This window comes from Plasmodium relictum (genome assembly GCF_900005765.1).
Source record: "Plasmodium relictum strain SGS1 genome assembly, chromosome: 1".
In the NCBI taxonomy this organism is placed as follows: domain Eukaryota; phylum Apicomplexa; class Aconoidasida; order Haemosporida; family Plasmodiidae; genus Plasmodium; species Plasmodium relictum.
The window spans coordinates 34,478-50,143 of record NC_041679.1 but is presented as its reverse complement, the minus strand read 5'-3'; the positions used below and the strand labels follow the sequence as shown (position 1 = coordinate 50,143).

Genomic DNA, 15,666 nt, shown 5'->3' with positions numbered 1-15,666 from the left:
ATTATAAGCATATATTTACAATTAAAAATTATATATTTATTATTAAAACTTGAAGTATTTTCCTTGTAAGCATATATGATGGATAAATATATTTTATTATTTTTTAATTTATAAAAATTATGTTTGTTTAGAATTATATTTATTATTTAGAAGTTCGTTTGGTATTTCATCTTTTATTTTATCGTATTCAATATTACGAGAATTAAAATGATTTAATAAATAATTTTCATTTTCTTCATTTTTTTTAATATCTTTTTCTAGATATGGGTTATTATTTACATTAGTATTATTTATTTTAAAATTTTCATCATTTTTTTCTATATTTTCATCATTCTTCTCTATGTTTTCATTTTCCAAATTTTCATCATTCTTTTCTGTATTTCCATTTTCCAAATTGTTATCCTTTTTTTCTATATTTCCATTTTCCAAATTGTTATCCTTTTTTTCTATACTTTCATCATTCTTCTCTATGTTTTCATTTTCCAAATTTCCATCATTCTTTTCTATATTTCCATTTTCCAAATTGTTATCCTTTTTTTCTATACTTTTATAATTCTTCTCTATTTTTTCATTTTTCAAATTTCCATCATTCTTTTCTATATTTCCATTTTCCAANTTTCCATTATTTTTTTCTATATTTTCATCATTCTTTTCTATATGTTCATCATTCTTTTCTATGTTTTCATTTTCCAAATTTCCATTATTTTTTTCTATATTTTCATCATTCTTTTCTATATGTTCATCATTCTTTTCTATGTTTTCATTTTCCAAATTTTCATCATTCTTTTCTATATTTCCATTTTCCAAATTGTTATCCTTTTTTTCTATACTTTCATCATTCTCTATGTTTTCATTTTCCAAATTTTCATTATTTTTTTCTATATTTTCACCATTTTTCTCTATGTTTTCATTTTCCAAATTTCCATCATTCATTTCTATATTTTCATTTTTCAAATTTTTGTCATTGTTTTCCCTTTTTGGTTCATCTTCATTAGATGGATCATTTTCTATATTATTTTTTATTTCATTAATATTATTTATTTCTAAATTTCGGTTATTACCAACTAAATTTACTGTTTCAGTTTTGCTAATATCTTCATTTGATAAATTAACTAGTAAATGATTATTATTTTCGCTAATATCTTCAATTTTATAATTATTGTCATAACATTTATCATTTAATTCACTTGAGGTATTAGTTAATTGGTGACTTTCATTAGAAATAAAATTAGTCTTATTACAGATCTCTAATGACTCATACAAAGAGAAGTTTTGAAAATTAGGATTATCAAGAATAAATTTTTTATAATTAAAAGCTGGTGAAGGCAAATAAAAATTCAAAGCATAAATGTATTTTTCAATAAAAATTAAAAAATCATTTAAATGATTTGAATCAACCAAAATTTCTTCATTATATTTGTGAATATAATTAAAATGAAAGTTTTTTTCTTTATTAATAATTTGGCTTCTTAAATTTAGTTTATCATTATTATTTTCATAATTCTTTATAAATTCATATAATGATTTTAGGTGCATTACACAATCATCAAAACAATTTTTTTTTAATTTGAAAGTTTCTTCATTGTTAAGTAAAGTTATTTTAATATGATTCATTTTATCATTCATCTTATTGGTAACTTCTCTTTTTAAATTAATAATTTCATGGTTTTGGACATTTATATCTTTAAATTTTTCTTTCATTTTTTTATTTAATTTTATTAAGACATTCGTTTCATAATTTAATAAATTAATTCTTGAAATTAAACTATAATTTTTTTCTTTTGATGCATTTAAATTTATAATAATATTGTCAAAATCACATTTTTTTGATGTTAATAAATCTATTGAGTTAATTGCATTATTCATATTTTCTATATTTTTCTCTAATTTTTTTATATTTTGCTTTTGATATTCATTAATACACAATATTCGTAGACACAATTTTTTTAATAAGATAATCTTTGCATTTAATTTTTTTTTTTTTTCATCTTCGTAATTTTCTATTAAATAATCGCTAATAATTTTTTCATTAAATTTATCTGATCTTTTAAATTCTTCTGTATCCTCAATCATTTTATGTTTTTTTTTTTCTTTAAAACTGTTTTTCATTTTAATCAACTCATGTATTTTTTGTTCTGAGGATAAAATTTTTTGTTCTTTTAATTTTTGTTGCAATGCTTTAAAATCTTCTCTGTGTTTTTTTTCTATTGTATCTTTTTCTTTATTTAATTCATTTAATTCAATTTTTAATTTATCGTTTTGAACTGTATACTCTTTTTCTTGTAAAGTTAAGTTACTAATACTTTTTTTTAAATTATTATATTCATTAATTAAAAGTTTCATATTATTATTATAAATTATTCTTTCATTTCTTTCATCATCTATAGACATTTTTAACATATTTATATCATTTGTGATATTATTTATATATTCTTCTATATTATTAATATTATTTTGTAATTTCATGGTAATTTTTTTATAATAATCAACCGAATTTTTTTTTTTTTTATCAGATTGATCAATTAATTTTTTTTTTTCTAATTCTTCTTTTATTAATTTATGGTGTAAATTAATTTTTTTTATTTTACTATTTTCTTCATATATTTTTCTAGAAATTTTCTCAATTTCATTTTCCTTTTCTTCTAAATCTTTTGTATCATAATCGTTTATTTTTTCTATATTAATCCTTTTTACTTTATCAAAGGTTTTATCACATGTGCCATTTAAGTCATTTTTTTTATTTCCTGGATTTTTTAATTTATCTTTTAATGTAGTATCTTTTTTTTTCTTTTTTAACATTTTTTTTCTTAAAAAAATTAAACAATAAGAAAAATTATGTATATATATATATATATATATATATATATATATATTTATATAGATAGATGCAGTGCTTTTCTAGTAATTTAAAGACATTAATTTAATAATACAATATTTCATTTTTAAACATAATTTTCTTTTTTCTTTTTTTTAATTTTTATTTAAAATTATTTAAATATTAAGTAATTTAATGAAATTATGTAATTATTTAAAAAGTTAATTTTTTATATATATTTTTTCTTTTTTTTTTTTGTTTGTAAGTATTCTACATAATATTTTTTTATTTGATTTTGAATTATTTTATTAAATTTATATAAAAAAAAGAAAAAAAAAAGTAATAAAAATGTATATATATATTGTATATGTATATTTATATAGTTTTTATTTAGTTTAATAATTATTTAAGACAAGTTTTAGATTTTGCACTATTTAAATGAAAATTAGTATAAAATTAATATAGTAATAAAAAAAAAAAATACCATTTTAGAAGTTAAATTAAATGTATAATATTTTTATTTTATTTTTATTTTGGTGAATTGAATAAATTTTTTTTTTTACATTTGTCTAATTAAGAATAGTTTAAAAAGAAAACTTAGTAATTATATATATATGAATACATTATTAAAAAATTGAAATAACTTATATACTAATTTTGTTTTCTTTTCTTGTTAATTTTATTCATATGGAAATAAAAATATTGTATTATAAAATTTTTCTTTTAAATTGTTAGAAACCTAATTTAGGAATTTTATATACAATATAAGGTCAATTTTATGAGTAAAAAAAAAAAAAAAATACAAAATAAATAGTAAATTTTACATAATTTTTATTTAGTTATATAAAAATTAGTGAATTCATTTTATTTTTCTCTTAAATCTTTGTATTGATTAGATACCCTGTTATTTAAAATAAATAACATCTTTATTCTAATTTTTTAGAAAAAAATAGTAGTACCTACAAATTTTTTTGAAACACAAAAAAAAATTTAATAAAATATTTCTTCATTTTTTATACAAAAAATAAATTACATATTTGTTTTACTTTAATCATGTATTTCGACATATAGAAATAAAAAAAAAGTTTCAAGTAACCTAAATTAATTTATTATTAATTTGCATCAATAATGAATATTTTTATTCTAAAAAAAAAAAAATTATTTTTTGTTCATTTAAGAAGGAATGTAATAGGGTTAAAAAAAAAATGAGACAAAAAAAAAAAAAAAAAAATATTAAGCTCTTTAAAAATATAACTTTAAGGTAATAAGAATAGGAATAATAACATTGTTAATTATAAAAAATTACACTACAATAATTTTATTAAAATATCTCTTTTTTTTTTTTTATTATTTTAATTTATAATATTATTTTTTGTCGTATAAAAATAATTTTTTTTTATTTAAATTTTCGTTACAAATTATTGTTTTCTTTTTTACAATTAAAAGTAATGCGACAAGATTTTAAGAACAATTTTATTTTATATATACTTCATAGTACAGTAATTTCTTGTAATTCATTTCTAATTTAAAAATAGAAAAAAAAAAGAATTATATATTTTTTGTAATATTTAGAAATTTTAAGTTAATTTTTCTATAAAAATTTTTAACAAATACTTCACCTCTATAAGTGGGTGCATTATTTTTTTTTCACCGAGTACTTAAATCGTTTCAAATACACTTTTTTTTTTTTTTTATAATAGATTTATTTATTACTTGTTTATAAATATAGAATTTTTTTTTTCTATATTTATACAAATATTTAAAAAATAAATTTTAATTAAAATTAAAATATTAATTCATTTTAATCAAAATTTTGTATAATACAAAAGTGAGTTATTTTAATTGTTAGTAATTAATTTTTATTCTATCTATAATTTTTTATATAATTTTTTATTTTAAAAGATAAGAATGAGTTTTAAATTAAAATATTTTTTTATTTACTTTGTATTTAGTGTAATAAATAAAAAATATATCAGTTGTTTGGATGAATTAATTAATTCAAATGAAAGTGAAAATAAGATTTACTTAAATTTTATTAGTGAGGATAAAAACTATGGATGTACAAATTCGGTAGAACGAGATTTGATAAATGGTAAAAAATTTTTAAAAAGTAGTGATTTAAATGAGAAATTAAAAATTAATAACAGAAGCTTTTTTAGTGTAAAAAATTCATTTCATAAAGAATTTTTAATTTACTTTTTTAAGTCAAGTGATAAGTTAATTTCAAACGATTTTTATAAAATATTATTTGATTGTGCTGAGTCATCATCAGCCAAACCTTATTTAGTAGATATTTGTGTAAAAAAATATTTTAAAAAATATAACATTGACTTTTCCTCAACATGCTTGAGTTGTTTCACTGAATTTATTGGATGTACTTTTATTTCTTGTAATAAACAGTGCTCATTAGATCAATGCAGTTCTGAATGTAAAACATGTAGTGATAAAAATTGTTTTAAAAAGTTATTAAGTTGTACTAAATTAGACAAATTACCAGACCCATGCAAATGATTTGTATTTTTTTTTTTGAGATTTTTATTTTAAATTTAAAAAAAGAAATTTATAAAAGTAAAAAATTAAAAGTACACTTCAAGTGAATTATACATTATATATATATATTTAAGGTATCCTTTAATTTGTTAATATTTAAAATAAAATTTTAAAAGATATTTCTTTTTTTTTTTTTTTTATAAATTTAAAATTATATTATAATTTAAGTGATTAGATTTTGTTATAATATTCAGAAACAAATAGATTCGTATTAAAATTATTTTAAAGAAAAAAACAACTGATTTTAAAAAATTTAAGTTGAACAAAACAATAGAAACAAAAAAAAAAAAAAAAAAAATTATATATTATATATATATATATATATATATATATACATTAAAAAAAATAAGAATAATTACAAATTAAAAAGAAATTTTAAATGAAATTTCCTACATTTTCCAAAATAAAAATTACAAACAAATATTATATTAATATCCTTATAAATATGAATTTAAAGTTATTCAAAAAAAAATTAGAAAAAAAAATTTATTTTATGCAAATGGTATTCCTATTTTATCTAGAGCTTCTTCCATTAGATGAACTAAAGTTTCTTCAGTGTCTTCTCTTTCTAGTCGTTCCTTTAAAAAAAACAAAATGTGTATATATGTTATAAATTATATATATATATATATATATTTTTCTATTATCATTTCATTTTATTAAAATTTATACTTTATCAATTTCTTTTTTTATTCTTGCAAAATATTGCTCAATAAGGGATACTAAATTTTCAGAATAATTTTCTCTAAAAAAAAAAAAAAAAAGAGAATTAAATAAAAAATTATGAGAAAAATAATATTATAAATTATTATTTGATTTAAAATTTTTTTTTAAAATTATACTTACCTATTTACTTTTTCATTTTTAATTATTTTCATAATTTCATTTATTTTTTCATCTACATCTCTTAGAATTACTCTTTCTGTTTTTATTCTTTCATTTATTTCATTTTGAACTAACGATTTCAAATTACTTAGTTCACACTAGAAATATATAAAATACAAAAAAGAATATATATAAAGATACATAATATAAAGTAAAATGTACTTTTAAAAACAAAAATTTTATCAAATTCTAAATTAAAAATTATAAAATACTTACATCATAATATTTTCTTAATGAATCTTCTTTTTCTTCAAAAATTCCATACTCTTCTATAATCTCTTCCCTATATTTAAATATATATATATATATATATATATATATATATATATATATATATATACAAAGAAATTTTCGAAAAAAAAAAGAAAATAATGATACTTTAATAAGCTAGCTTTATTTTGAAAATCTTTTATTATTTTGTTTTTAAGTTTATTCCATTCTTCTTTTTCTTTATTTATGAATTCATCTGCCCTAGGAAAATTATAGAATAAAAATAATAATGAGAAAGTAATGAATTATTAAAAAAAAAATATTTAATAGAAATTTAGTTTTAATAATATTTTTTTGTTTACTTTTGCTCTAAAATATCTAATTTTTTTTTATGATCATTTTTAAATTCCTCTAATTCAGCTTTATAATTATTAACATCGTTTCTAATATCATTTAGCTAATATTTATATAAATTATAAATGAGAAAAAAAAAAAAGAAAAACCGATAATTTTTAAAAATTTGTGTTAATAATTAAAAAAAATTCTTATTTATTTTTTTAACCTTTTCATTTAATTTTTCAAATGTTCTATTAGAGTTTTCATGCATTTCTATTATTTTCTCTTCTAAGACATTGATCTTTTCATTTAATTTCTTGCGATAATTTTAAATAATAAATTTTTTTTTATAATATATATATATATATTTTATATTTTTTCTTTTTTCTTTTAAAAAATATATATTTATTTAAAATGTTATTCTTCTTTATAAAATTACCTCAATTTTTTCATTTTTTTGTAATTCTATACTGAAGTGTAATCCGCTTAATCTTTTTTCTAATCTCTGTAGTCTCTCCTTTAATTAAAATAACATATATAAATATTTATATTTTATTTTTAGTTTTTTCTTTTTTTTTAATTATATAATCTGATTTATACACTATTGTGTTTATTTTGACTCAGAGAAAATTGTTTACTATATATTCCACTTTTATTTAAATCTATGAAGAAAAAAAAAAAAAAAAGCATAATAAACAAAGAGAAAAATTTTAATTGCTAAAATTAAAATTTAAATATGTATTAGGAACAATTTTTATGCTATACCCATTTTAAAAGATTTTATAAGTGAACAATTACGTTACATAATGCGATAATACTTTTTTTTTTTTTTAGACAAAAAAAAAAAAAAAAGAAAAAATGTATAATATAAAAAGAATAAAAATACAAATAATTTTATTTACTTAATTTTTCTCAAAGTAAAAAAAATAAACTTTTTTAATAAAATTAAATTAAATATTTTAATAAATTGATGTGTAATTTTTTCCAAATAATGAATTTTATTAAAATATATTTTTAAAAAAATAAAATATCTTTAAAAGTCACATAAAAATTTTCTTAAGCATAAAAAAAAAAAAAATAATAAAAATAAATTTTAGTATTATGGCATATTTAAAATAAAATGTAAATTTTTTTTGATTAAAGAGAAAAATGAGAAAAATATTTAAAAAATTATTTTTCATTTATATCTTGTTATTTGGAATATAAAATATAAAATTTGCATATTAATAAAAATAAAATTTTAGCAAAATATTTTTTTAAGAATAAATTAGGAATTTTGTTTGTTAGTGTTTATAAATATATTTTACTTAATTTTAATTTTATAATATTTTTGATTATGCTAATTACTTTTTATATTTTATTTTACTTTTTTTTTTTGAGAACAAATAAAAAAAAAAAATAGTTTTAATTTCCGAATGAAACATTTAAATTAATTACTGATATATATAAATATTATAAAAAAAAATAAAAAATAAAAAATAAAATAAATAATAGATAAAATAATAAAATAAATAGCATTAGAAATATGAAATGTGAATTTTATAAGAATAGTTTATAAAATATTATAAAAATATATTATTGTAGTATTATTAAAATAAATAAAGTAATATAATATTAATACAATAAAAATAATATATTGAATTATACACGCACATATATATATATATATATATACTTTAGATATTTTATTAAAAAGAAAATATTTGAAAAATTAAAATTAGAAAAAATAATTAAATTTATATTAACTAAATTTTCATTTTGTAATGGAAATTTAATTAAAAATTTAACAAAATATTTTTAATTTTATATACAAAAAATCACAGTATTACTGAAATTTTCTTGTTTTAAATATTAAGTATATTTATAATATATTTTTTTTAAAAAAAACAAAAGATAAAAAACAGTGTTCTGTATTTTTTGCACTTGAAATATTGTTTTCAAAAATGTATTAATTTTTACTTAACTAGTATTTTGCTTTTTTTTTTTTACATAGATAAGTTAATTATTAAGCAAATGTTTTTATAGAAAGATTTTTTTTTTTTTTTTAAAATAAAAATTGTTATAATAAATCTTCCCAATTTTCAACAATTTCTTCTTCTACATGTTCTACTCCTTCTTTATATAGATTTAAGTTTGAATTACTTTTAATTTCATTTTGAGTATAATTAGGATCACTATAGTCATTTGAGAATCCCATATCATTACCGTAATAATAATAATTATCAGAAACAACAATATTTTTTAAGTTTATAGATTTATTGATTTTGTTTAATTTATCTAGTAATGAGTAATCAGTATTTTCTAAATGATCATTTAATTTGGTTACATGAACAATAGCTCTTTTAGATGAAATCCACTTTAGCCAAGGTAGCCAATTAGCCGTATCGTTAGCTAAGGTAAATTGATCTCCAAATATGATTACTCCTCTTTTTGCTCTTGTTAACATAACATTTAATCTTCTTGCATCTCTTAAAAAACCTAGTTCATTATTTGCATTAGATCTAACAGCTGAGAATAAAATTAAGTCTTTTTCTTTTCCTTGAAATCCATCTATTGAATCAATTTCTATTCTATGAGAAGCTTCATATGGAAAAGATTCTTGAACAGCTTTTTTTAATTTCATTTTTTGAGCATCATATGCTGTCAGAATGCCAATCTCATCTACTGATACACACCCTTCATTAATGATTGATTTTAAAACAGATATTAATGGCTCTATTTCATATAAATTAAATTTAGAGGTTCCATATGCATTTTCAAATTTGCTACCACTTTTTCCAATAGATACATCTACAAAAGCTAATCTACATTTGGGGTTAGGCCATAAGAAGCCCTTAATAATAGGCCTATTTTCTTCAGTAACATTTGCCGTCTTTAATTTATTATCATAAAAATGAAAATTTGGAAAGACACAGATACTTAAGTGCATACGTCTTTGTGTAGTTAACAAATGAACTGGAGAAATTTTGGCCATAACAAATCTTTCTAATAAGGATTTATCTAAACCTAGTTTAATAGCATCTGGGGAGATAATAGTGGGAGGTAACTGCTTGTGATCTCCTATTAATACTAAGTTATTGCAATAATGGCCTAAAGGTATAAGGTTTGAAGGTTCTATAGATTGTGCACATTCATCAATTATAACTCTTTCAAATTTTTCGTTATCGAAAATTTCATGTCCTGAACCAACACAAGTAGCAATAACAACGTTGTATTTCTTGACTGCTTCAAGAAATAATAGTGCTTTCATAACTTTTGCTTCTTTTTGCATGTTGTTTTTTCTAAGTTTCAATAAATCTTTATATCTGTGAAATTCCATGATAGCTTCTTCATGAAAGTCACTATCACTTCCAGCTCCAACTCGAACTGCTTGAATATTTCTTTTTTTTAATCCTTCTACTAAATTATTTGCTGCAACATTTGAATCAGCAACAGCTAGTATTTTTTTGTTGCTGTTTTGTCGATGCCAACTGTCAATAATAGCACAAGCAACATGCGTTTTACCAGTACCTGGTGGACCTTGTACTAGTGTCAATCTTCTTGTTAGTGCACTTAAGCATGCTAATTTTTGAGAATCATTTAAAGGCAAATTAGTTGGTAAATTAATACTTTCAATGAGATATTTATCAATATCTTCTACGTGTGTATTGTCAATTTGCTTATTTAGTGCTTCATTCAACATATCTTCATAAGGATTTTTTGCTTCTTTGTTGTAATCGTTCAATATATCATCTTGTGAATTTTTTAATGATTCATTATTTTGAAAATCCATTTTTATTCTTTCATATAATGCTATTTCATCGTTCAATTTCCCATTTTGTGCTATATATTTACTATGTTTATTATATGTATGCAATATTAAAAAGCGTATTTCAGGTGTAAAAACATACGGGGATTGATATTGAGTTGGAATTGAACTTATAAAAGTAATAGATCTTAAAGCTTGCAGCATTCTTTCATGTGTTACTATATTTAGTAATAAATATAATTTATATTTATTATATTTTACATTTCCTTTTTTTGTATTCTCTGCAGAAAATATTCTTATATTAATGTTATATATAGTATTATCATTTTTTGTGCTAGTTATACTTCCTATTAAACTATTGGACCATGCATCTTCATCTTTTAATAACATGTCATATGGCTTTAGTAAAACAATATCATCTTCTCTCATTTGAGTAGATTTCATCCATTCTTTTTCTTCATTCGTAAGAGTGCATGTAAAGGATAATATAGGCATGGTAATACTTTTTAGTTTTAATAGTAACGATTTATTTTCGTGTAAATATTCAAAATCTCTTTTTTCTTGAATGCTTTGTGCTAAATTAGCTTGTAATTCTAAAGCTAACATAATTCTGTATTTTTTATAGTAATCATGCGCACATTTAGATATAAAAATAGAATAATCTAGCTCTACTTCTTGTAATAAAGTGATACAATGAAAGCATAATTTATCATTTAAAATAACAACACATTCATCTATTAATTTTTCCCATAAATCTATTGAAACTAATTTATGAACATAATTATTATTAACATTTTTTTTTTGAATATAAGGATTAAAAAAAAATGAATTGCTACAATTATTAGAATAATTATCATCCTCCATATTATAAATACCTTTCATTTGTTCTTCATTACTTTTATTATTGTTATTATTATTCATATTATTATAATTATTTACATGCCCTATATTATTATTAATATTATTCATATTATTTAATTTATTCATTTGATCAACTTCTAATCTCCCTTGCTTACTAACTTCTACAACTGTGTTTAATAATCTATTTATATTATCGTAATTACCATCTATTAATAATTCTCTCAGCAAGTATATTAAGAAGATAGACCAAGCGCTACTACTATACTGAATAATAAATTGAATAGCTAGGTTTAATGCTTTTGTTAGATCTTTTGATATTAAATCTCTTATATATTGTGCATTTTTTCTATCTGTTGATGAAACATATTCTATTAAGTTATTTTTTACTAACATATCATAAGCAGCTTCACACTTAGCTAAACTTTTTGTGCTCCCATATCCAACACTTTTTGCTTTACATTGATTCTTTCCATTTTTCCATTCCCATTCCAATGTACATTTATATAAATTATATACTTGTTCAAATATTTCTGTTTGATGTATCTTATATCTAGATGCAATATTATTTCTTAACATTTGTATACTGCTAGCATCTTGTTTTGTTAAACTATATGTAACAAATTCTGATGAATCGGGTACACCACCATTATTTAATCCATTACTGTTATTATCATTTGAATTTACTAAATTGTTATTTTGATAATTCATATCACTCATATTATTAATGTTATTGTTATTTATATTATTGTTAACACTTCCCATTTCATTATTATTTAAGTTTCTATTATACATTGAACCTGTTGCTGATTGCATTACTGGATTTTCCATTGATGATAATTTCATATTTGCAGAAGATGGATTATCATTTGAATTATAAAACATATAATTATTTAAATTTTTAGTATTATTTTCCGTATTATTATTCATTTTTAATACATCATTATTTGAGGGAATCTTACCACTTTTTTCTTGATAAAATGTATTATTATTATTATTATTATTATTATTTTTATATAATAGTGTATCGCTATAATTTTTACTTAGTGTTTGATTTTTCGAAAGTTCATATTTATTGTTAATCATATTATTATTAATAGAGGTATCATCATAATTCTTATTATTACTAGCAATTTTACCATATAACGTATTTTCATAACTTTTATTATGCATATTTATCATTTTTTTATCTTCATTAAGTTTTGCATATTCTGATTCTTTAATCAGTTGGTCTTTTATATCATATAAAAGCATATATAATTTTTGAGTAGCCATCATCTCAGCAATTTTCTCATGAGGACTTATTCCTGTAGCGTTATATATTTTATTATTAATTTTCCATTCTATGTTGCTATAATACATATTATTATTTAATTTATTTTCTACATTTTTGCTTTCTACTTTTAGTATAACATTTAAGCTATTTATCATCCATTTAGTCATTTGATCTAGTTCTAAAAGAGAAATATTTTTTAATTTTAATAAAATTTTTTTTACACATACTTTTTTACTTAATTTTTTTGTATTATGTGAGCCAACAACAGATATTTTCTGATCATTAGAAAATGCCCATGTAATTGAATATTTTATTTTATCATTTTCATTTACAAATTCTTCACGTGATTCTGCTTTTAAATAATTCTTTCTTATATAAAAAAGAGTTAATATATTTTCGTCTTTGTACATATAATTTAAAAAATCATTAAAATCATAAAATAAACAAGCGTCTGAATCTAAATTAATAGGAGGGTTTATTGGAGTCTGCTGTTTATTTGTATTGTTAGCACTATTTTGATCCTCTAATTTATTTGATGTACTATTAATATTTTTTAAATTACTCGATGACGAAAAATGGCAAAAATTATCATTCTTCTTAGCTTCATACGTATTCATTTTATTAATATCATTATTGTAATTGTTCGTTTTATCATATGAGATATTTCTTATGTGCTTACTCATTATATTATTTGAACTCCTTTCATTTTCGCTTAAAAGGTTTATGTTGTAATCCAAATTATTTAAATTATTTAAAGATGCCAAATTATTCATACTATTTCCTACATTTGAGTAATTATTCATATTATTCACATTTTTATTAAAATTATTTGTATTATTTGGAGTATTAAAATTATGTGAAATCATTTTATTTCTATTCCGATTATTATAATTATGTGAATTATCCATTATGCCTCTAACAGAATTTAAATTAGTATTAATGCAATCATTCATATGTTGACTATTATCAAAATTTTCATTTCTATTAGTATCTCTGTTATTAATTAAATCATTTAATTTTAACGTATTGTTATTATTACTGCCATTTATATCATTATTTATACTATCAACATTATTATTATATGCACTGCTTGCACCTACCATATTACTTAAATCTAAATCATTCAAATTTGAGTTCAAGTTTAAATTTAAATTAGTATTTAAGTCAGTATTTACATCATTTAAGATAGAATCAATACTAAGATTATTATTTATTATACCTTCTGATGATTCTCTTTTAAAATTTTTTTCCATGTAATTACTATTTTCATTATTTTTAAAGTTGCTATTAACATTTATGTTTGAATTGTATGTGCTCATACTTTTTTTATTTGAATTAAAATTGTTCTTAATATATTTAATGTTGTTTTGATAGTTATCATTTAAATAGCTAAATCTTTCAGTTCCTTTTAAACTACTGTTATTTACGTTTCCTTCTAAATTCTGTCTTGCTAAGTTTTTTTCATTTGCATTACTCTTGTAATTTACATTATTTGATGAATTATCTAAATAATTTGTATTAATATTATTGTTGCCTATGTGATTGCTATAAGCATTTTTTCCTTTTATATTTTTTAGTAATAATTGATCTTTATTAAAATTATTCTTCGTGTTGTTACTTAAATTGTTATCGCTTATGTGACAAAAATTATCATTTACTGTGTAATTATTTTTATTTTCTTTACTATTTATATTAATATAATTAATATTTGTATTTAATTTTGTTTCATTCAAAGCAAAATTGGTCTCGCTGTTTTTACTATTATCCCTATTTATATAACTAGAATAGTTACTTGAATAATTATTATTTGAATATTTATTATTCTTGTTAACATTTACATAATTATTACTATTATTATTATTACTAATAAAACTATTTGTTCTATTCTTATTATATTGTCTACTAAATGCAGGATTTCTATTTTGGTTAAAATTTCTGAAGTTTTTATTTACATCATTATTTTTATTGAATGATGTAATATGATCATTTAAAATATTTTCATTTTCATTATTTTTATCCATATTCAAAGAGTTAGAAAGCTTATTATTCATTCTATATTTTTTAAATGATTTGCATATAAGAGCATTATAATTTTTCTTATATGAGTAACTTCTCAAAATAAAAGTATTTGGATTTTTTATATAAGAAATAAATACAGAGTTACTTAAGTATGTATACTTTGGTTTAATTAAGAAAGTAGCGTTCAATACATTAATAAATGAAAAAATATACATGTATGGGTGTGAAAATGAAAACCTATATATTTTTCTTAAAATCATATCATAAAAATTACTTAAATTTCTGGCCGAAAAGTTATTTTTTGATAAATTATTATATATAAATAAATATGTATTATTATGTAATTTTATCATTACAAAGTATGCAATTGTAAAAACTTTATATATACATGAAATATATTATACATAAAATATATGCAGAAATAAAAAAAATTTATTATATTTATTTAAAATGAAAAAAAAAAAAAAATTGTTATTTTGTATAAAAGTAGAGTATATTAAAAATTTATAGAGAAATATATATATATATTTATATATTTTTATGTAAAAATATATGAAAATAAAATATGAATTTTTTGTTTATTTTTTTTTATATTTTCAATACTTAGTGAAGTTATATATAACAAAATACATTTAACTATAAAACATTATTCCTTTATTTTTACCTTTATATATGATTTGATCTTATTTAAAATTTTTTTTTTTTTTTTTTTTATTTTCAATAATAATTAAAGGTACATATATATGTACATTATACATTTGTTATTTTTGTTTTTGAACTAAAAAGTTGAAAATATATATATATATATGTGAAAAAAAAAAAAAAAAAAAAAGTATAAAAAAATAAAAAAAAAAAAATACGAAAACAATAATACATGTAAACTATGAATTATTTAATAATTAAATAATAGAATTATTTTTTATAAATTTTTATACAGTATTGTTGTGATAAAAGGAATTTATTTTTTTT

General features: G+C 18.5%; 4 protein-coding genes across 4 annotated transcripts; 1 reads left to right on the top strand and 3 right to left on the bottom strand.

Annotated features, from left to right (window-relative positions):
• Window positions 1-117: 117 nt before the first annotated feature.
• On the bottom strand, window positions 118-2,799 carry PRELSG_0101300 (conserved Plasmodium protein, unknown function; the record flags this gene model as incomplete). Its single annotated transcript, XM_028678067.1, has 1 exon — window positions 118-2,799. One exon carries the CDS (start codon window positions 2,797-2,799, stop codon window positions 118-120), a length of 2,682 nt encoding a protein of 893 aa, XP_028531378.1.
• Window positions 2,800-4,723: 1,924 nt separating this feature from the next.
• PRELSG_0101200 (conserved Plasmodium protein, unknown function) lies at window positions 4,724-5,326 on the top strand (the record flags this gene model as incomplete). Its single annotated transcript, XM_028678056.1, has 1 exon — window positions 4,724-5,326. The coding sequence occupies one exon, from the start codon at window positions 4,724-4,726 to the stop codon at window positions 5,324-5,326; it is 603 nt and encodes a 200-aa protein (XP_028531377.1).
• Window positions 5,327-5,856: 530 nt separating this feature from the next.
• Window positions 5,857-7,565, bottom strand: PRELSG_0101100 (conserved Plasmodium protein, unknown function; the record flags this gene model as incomplete). The annotated part of the gene is made up of 10 exons (XM_028678045.1): window positions 5,857-5,943; window positions 6,038-6,110; window positions 6,212-6,348; window positions 6,467-6,533; window positions 6,629-6,721; window positions 6,823-6,917; window positions 7,023-7,112; window positions 7,236-7,313; window positions 7,397-7,458; window positions 7,562-7,565. The coding sequence occupies 10 exons, from the start codon at window positions 7,563-7,565 to the stop codon at window positions 5,857-5,859; spliced, it is 786 nt and encodes a 261-aa protein (XP_028531376.1).
• A 1,290-nt stretch (window positions 7,566-8,855) lies between these two features.
• PRELSG_0101000 (erythrocyte membrane-associated antigen, putative) lies at window positions 8,856-15,050 on the bottom strand (the record flags this gene model as incomplete). Its single annotated transcript, XM_028678034.1, has 1 exon — window positions 8,856-15,050. One exon carries the CDS (start codon window positions 15,048-15,050, stop codon window positions 8,856-8,858), a length of 6,195 nt encoding a protein of 2,064 aa, XP_028531375.1.
• Window positions 15,051-15,666: the final 616 nt, after the last annotated feature.